The 6501-nt window shown below is 37.6% G+C and overlaps 1 protein-coding gene across 1 annotated transcript; it reads right to left on the bottom strand.

Moving 5' to 3' along the window:
- Window positions 1-2787: 2787 nt before the first annotated feature.
- On the bottom strand, window positions 2788-5689 carry LOC114877954 (arginine--tRNA ligase, cytoplasmic). The gene is made up of 8 exons (XM_029191166.2): window positions 5422-5689; window positions 5171-5326; window positions 4820-5048; window positions 4314-4738; window positions 4090-4231; window positions 3758-4014; window positions 3491-3683; window positions 2788-3411 (listed from the first exon to the last, which is right to left on the bottom strand). Exons 1-8 carry the CDS (start codon window positions 5467-5469, stop codon window positions 2837-2839), a joined length of 2025 nt encoding a protein of 674 aa, XP_029046999.2. The 5' UTR covers window positions 5470-5689; the 3' UTR covers window positions 2788-2836.
- Between the last annotated feature and the right edge of the window lie 812 nt (window positions 5690-6501).

Raw genomic sequence — 6501 nt, 5'->3', positions numbered from 1 at the left:
GAATCTGTCACAATATTCATTCAAAATTGTAAACCATCGTCTAGCAAAATGAAAGACCGGTTTCTTCCACGTGTTCCATCACGAACCCTCTCTTCATGAATTCAACCAATTCCCATATTTCGAGCCGGCATGCATTTATGCCTGAATACAAAGTGCGAGAGTTCCCTAAACCGAAAAAAAAAAAAGAAAAAATAGAGAGAAGAGAGGGGAAAAGAGTGGAAAAAGGAAGAAGGAAAGGGAAACGTAGACTCTCCGTAAATCTTTCATGCGTGTAACTCTTCTGACGAGGAAGCCACGGCGCTCTCGTTGCGAGAGACCGGAGTTGTTTATGCTTTCCTGTGCAACGCTTTCTGAAATATGCAAATCGCGAATTCGCATAATGGCGTTATCGCGGTAGGATGCCACCGCCGTCGGCGACCACGTTCAGATAGCTGAATCCAACGGGTCGAGCTGTTTCTCGACATCAAACGGCCACCGCCGTTCGCTAGCCCCATTGATTTGTCCCTGAGAAGATACATCCAGTCGGTTTTCGTAGCCGCGATAAATATATGATCTGTGAATCAGTTGGCAGATCTCTATGACTCACTGTCCACCATGAGATCCACGAGTGTTCGGATCATCGAAAGATCGATGGGATCTTCCTAATATCCCATTACCGTTAAATGTATCCGAATACTATAGAATCGTGAATTAAAGTCAATTAATTCTATTCGAAGACCCGACGACAATACTCGAGGATTAATGGCGAGTTAGATCCCTGGTTAGGCTCTGATTAAGTCCGAGGTGGGTCTCGGTTAGGTGGGCTTAATCTCAGTTTAATAGCAGTCGTTGCATTTTCATTATTCTTAATTCGCCGGTTGCCTCGCGTTCAACGTTCTGCCTCCGAATACCTATAATCATGTTTCGTTATAACGTTATAAACCAGACAAGATCGCATCGATCCTTGCGTGACACGCAAACCTCAAAATATCGCGTTTCCTTCGACTGCTGAAAGATCTTTGGTGGTCTCTTAGGATGATTGCTAGCGAGTATTATTTAACGCTAACAAGATTTGACTCGTTTTAACCCTTGCGTTAATAAGTAGGCATTTTCATATTGGTGTTGGAGTATGTATTTAGCATGGATTTGTGAGAATACTTTCTATATTTTCATTAATTTTCTTTCTATGTTATATTTATTTTAAGCGAAATATTTTATTAGAAGCATAATGATTTATTTGGATAGCATAATCATCCCTCTGGACAGGAGATCCATGCATCCCCTTGCTATTCTCTTTTGTGTCCCTCCATCTGTTGATGAGAACCAGAAACAGAGAATAAGGATAGGGGAATACATCAAATTTCCAATAAAAATAAGTGTCTAATTCTTAAAAAAAAGGAAAAAGGTTGAAACCTATGCTCATTATATTTGTTTCATTCAAATGGCTAGACCCAACTCATTAATTTCGGAGGATGCAGAAAGAGGAAAGGTTAAAGTAAAGAGAGAAAAAGAGGCGAAATATCAGGAAGGAAGAAGGAGCGATACGCGCTGGAACGTATCCGCGGTTTATTATTATTTTATTCGGATGTTCTTCGCCGCGTTATACCCCATAACCCACCCTCTTCCCTACACCTTTTCCTGTAGCACCGTCTACGTAATCTCCCTCCGCCTCCTCCTTTCTCCCTATGCCGCTACCATACTTCTGGCTCTCCCCCACCGTGAGAGGAGAGACCTCTCCTCGGTGTTCCACGTTTGCTCGTACCAGTCAAGTTATAATCCCCCTTTGCTAGGTCCTCAACAGCGTTGCCAGAAGAAGTCCCTTCCGTAGGGATAAGTTGACGCCATATAGATCTGTATGTACTAAAATGACTTATGCACACCATGCGCTGGATTATGGGACCGAGCAGTAGACATACGGTAATATGGCATTGACTTTTCTTTTCTTTTCTTTCCTTTAGTGATTCCTTTACATGGTAATTTTGATCCTACCTTTGACAAAACTCTGTAAATAGTTTATTAGGACTGACACTACATCCTCGATAAAATCGTTAGGATAAGAGCGAAGAATATAATTATTCGCTTCACACTTAAGAGCGTTAGTCTGTTTCCAGACGTCAAAGGGATAAGAGTGTATATTTTTATATTTCGCAATGGGTTTGTAAATTAAAATGTTAATTCCAATTTAATTGCAAATTCAAATTACCCCTGAAAAGTAGTCTCGAATTCGATCATAGCGCCATCTCTTTGAGAATGGCGCAAACTACTTAACAAGTTATCAATCGACTTTTTCAAACAGCGGAACAGTCGGTATGCTAAGAGTATTACCCGTGGTTCGGGGTCCCTGACACCCCAAGATGTATTTTGTCGATGCGCAGAAATAGTCGCCGGGGTCCCTGACACCCCAAGGTGATATCAGGTCGGTATCCAAAGAGCACAACTATATTAGAATAGAGCAGATGGTGTTTGTTAATACTGAATTAATACTAGAAGGAAGCTAAGATGCTGTTCTTTATTCTTTAATTGTTGAAGTACGGAAATTGATCACCGGAAACTAGCACTACTTGGTTATCGACTAGAGGAGAATAGGTCTGTAAGTCGATATGTAGTTTCCGTTACTTTTCGATAGAGAGCGCTATTGTTCTAGCTTCAAATATCGATCTGGAACTTGTTGAGTAGTTTGCGCCATTTTTAAGGAGATGGCGCTACGGTCGAATTTTTAAAATGTTTAAAAATTGATTTGTAAAATACAAATCCCCTTATATTTATACATGTTTTATGAGAAGGTAAATAAATATTTTAATTCCACAATTCTTTATAAAGTTTTATTATATTATATAGTGCGTTTACATAAATATTCTTACATGCGCGCGACTGGTTTCAAACCCAGTATGGAAAAACATGTTTCCATTATAATTGCGGTGGCTTCTGTCAATAATATGCGTCCTACATTTATCTTTATTATTTCTCCTAGGTCGTTCTTTTCAACACAATAACAGTTATCATAAAATTCCGTAAACGCGCATGATATTTCGTAACAGTACTCGCATAATTGATGTAGGTACAAATCTTTTGTAATTTTAATTAATACATCAGGAAACTTGATTAATACTTTCGCCAATTTCCATTCTTTTTCATGGTCTAATGAAATTTCATTATTCTCTGCCATTTCCCGTAATTTTTCTTGCGTGATATTAGCTGCTCTTGCAATAGAGCGTATCCTTGTTAAAGCATACAACAAGTATACTGCTGTATTGCCTTTATCTTCGAGCATTTTATCAAAAGAAAATACATATTCGTGATTTCTATTGTGTGATAAATCTGCATACTTTATACATCCATAAGCGATAGATTCCTGAGCAGCTTTCAATTCCTCTTCCGTGAGTACCTTGTCACGTTCTTTCTCTTTTAATTTCTGAAGTGCTCTCTTCAAACCTTAAACAAAAAGAGACAAAAATTTCGAATAAAGTTATATTAATTAGACTATAGAATTAAGTGATGTATAGAACGTTACCTTCATCTAACAGATCAGTTAATTTTACTGTATCACCAGATCTGGTCTTAAATTTCTTTTTATCTTTACCAAGGACCACGCCAAATCCAACATGGTCCACTCTGTGCCATCTTTTTAAAATTCCTGCTCGTTCGGCACAACTTTTTAAAACTTGAAAATGCATAGACTGTCCAGCATCTGTTACATATATTATCTGTAATGGTATTAGGAAATGAATTATGTAAATTAGAACCCCAGTTAAACAAGACCTGGATAACTGAGACTTACCCAGTCAGCTTTTTCTTCTTCCAAACGTTGTTTAATAGCCGCCATATCTGATGTATCATATGTAAATCCACCATCAGATTTTATGACAGTCAAAGGTATTTCGTCGCGTTTACCCCACATTACTTTTCGCCCTTCGTCTTCTTCTAATAGTCCCTTCGATTCTAATTCTTTGACTATACTTTCCATACGTTTCTGATAAAAGGATTCTCCTCTTTCTATCAAACTTACGTCCAAACGAACATACACCTTTTCAAATTCTATAACACATACATAGTTTATTGTAAAATTATAATAACTTTTATTTATCGATTTTATTATATAGAAAGGTTTACCTTTTCTAGAGACATCACAGATCAACTGCCATGCTTTTGTCATTTCCGGATCAAATGCTTGTAATTTTACAACACAGTTATAAGCGCGCTTTTTAAACTCTTCATCTTCGTCGAATCTTTTCTTCGACTCTTTATAAAAGCTCTACAATTTTCATAACTTATTATTCAAATACTTATATGTAGTTAAAATACAGTATAAAATATAAGAAAAAGTAATTAATTACTTGAAGATCCGTAATAGGTGGTGATACTGTTAAATAGTCAGGAAATCTGTCTTGAAGATGAGCTATTAACATTCCAAATTGGGTGCCCCAGTCACCAACATGATTTATTCTTAGCACATCATGTCCTAAAAACTCTAACAGTCTTGCAATACTCTCACCAATTATAGTAGATCTTAGATGTCCAACATGCATTTCTTTAGCAATATTGGGACTAGAAAAGTCTACTATAACTCTTTGTTTCTTTGTATATGGTGGGCATGCTTTCCCATTTTTTATTAAATTATTCAAAGTCTTTTGTGCAAATTCTTTTTTCAAATATATATTTATGAAACCTGCACCAGCAACTTCTAATTTAGATATTAAGAATGATTCTTCTACTTTTGATACAATATTCTTTGCAACTTCCATAGGATTTGTTTTAATTTCTGTACAAATATATAAAATACATTGACTAATATGCACAATATAGTAAGATTAATATTTTATGCATTAATTTTAATCCTTACCACTACTGCTGAGTTGTTTGCTAAGAGGCATAGCACTATTACATTGGTAATCTCCAAATTTTACATTATTACTAGATGTTATCACTACTGGAGGATCAGTAACATCTGGATATGCAGCAGTAATTGCATTTTTAAACAATGCAAACAATGTATCACATATACTGATTACTTTATTTTCAGCCACCATCATCACCTGGTATTGTGCTTTTGTCCTTTCAGCTTCAACAGTCTTTTAGCAATAAATAAAGATTACAATAAGGGTAACTTTAAAGATAGGATAATGATTTACGTTTTAAATTTCATTTTAAAGTGACCAATAATATTACATCTGAGAGTTTTAGGAAAACATACCCTTATTAGGATGGCAATTCTGTGTTTTAACTTTACATTCTCTTGCTCCAGCTTTATGTATTCATCTTTGGGTACACCATGTATTTTAGAGTTATTAGTTGTAATATTTTGTCGTAGAAACTCGATTTCTTTTTTCAAAAAAGCTATTTCCTCTTCCTGTAATATGTAAATATGAGAATTATAACCTACAAACCATACTTTAGAACCTCAAAAATTATATTTTCATCAATGAATTTTGTAAGATATATTACCGCTAAGGCTGCTCTTTTTTCAAAATTTGCTAAATTCGGTATAGACATCGTATTAAATGTATGACAACTATACAAAAGTAATACACGTGGATCTTAAAAATACCATTCTCCCATCACTTATTACAGATCCAACAATACTAGACACTGCACATCCCTTTGTTTTCGGGGTCTTGACCGGTGGGGCCTTTAGGGCCCCTGGCGTCGGCAGTGGGGGTTTTAGATGCTACGCTACTGCACGCGGCCCAAGTAAGTAGAAGTCGGCATCGGGTGCGACCCCCGGTGTCGGCTACATGCTAGGCACCCTAGATGGGTACCGATCTGCCAGGCGTGGAGGGCTCCGGAGTAATATACATAAGGTCCAAGAGCCCTCCTTTAACGCCAGTGTCGGTCGCCGTGGGGTTTTAGTCAGTAGGAATCTGACACTCCCCCGCCGCCCTTCCCCAGAGGTCGGTGGGGGGTCTTATGCAAGATTTCCCCACGTTAAAAACAAAAAAAAAAAAACTCCTTTACATCTCTGCATTCCTTACATCCCCGCACTCTTTTCATCCCTACATTACATCGCTTCATCCCTTCTATCCCTACATTCCTTACATATCTTTATTCCTTATATCCCGACATTCCTTACATCTTTTCATCCCTTAGATCCCTGCATTCTTTTCCTCCCTACATTCTTTTCATCTCTACATCCCTTACATCCCTACATCCCTTATATCCCTGCATTCTTTTCCTCCCTACATTCTTTTCATCCCTGCATCCCTTACATCCCTACATCCCTTACATCCCTGCATTCCTTACAACCTTGCATCCCTTTTGTAAGCATACCACCATAGCGCCTCTGGCGACAAAAAAAGGAACTAAATCATGCAGAAATTTTGGCCCTCTAGCGGGAAAAATGTGAACTAAAATCTCGATGTCGAATCAGCGCCATCTGGTTTTGGAAAAAGGAACTATATCATGCAGAAATTTTGGCCCTCTAGCGGGAAAAATGTGAACTAAAATCTCGATGTCGAATCAGCGCCATCTGGTTTTGGAAAAAGGAACTATATCATGCAGAAATTTTGGCCCTCTAGCGGGAAAAAT

The sequence above is a fragment of the Osmia bicornis genome, chromosome 8 (genome assembly GCF_907164935.1).
Source record: "Osmia bicornis bicornis chromosome 8, iOsmBic2.1, whole genome shotgun sequence".
Lineage (NCBI taxonomy): Eukaryota > Metazoa > Arthropoda > Insecta > Hymenoptera > Megachilidae > Osmia > Osmia bicornis.
The sequence above is the reverse complement of the archived record's forward strand: the minus strand, read 5'-3'. Positions and strand labels throughout refer to the sequence as shown.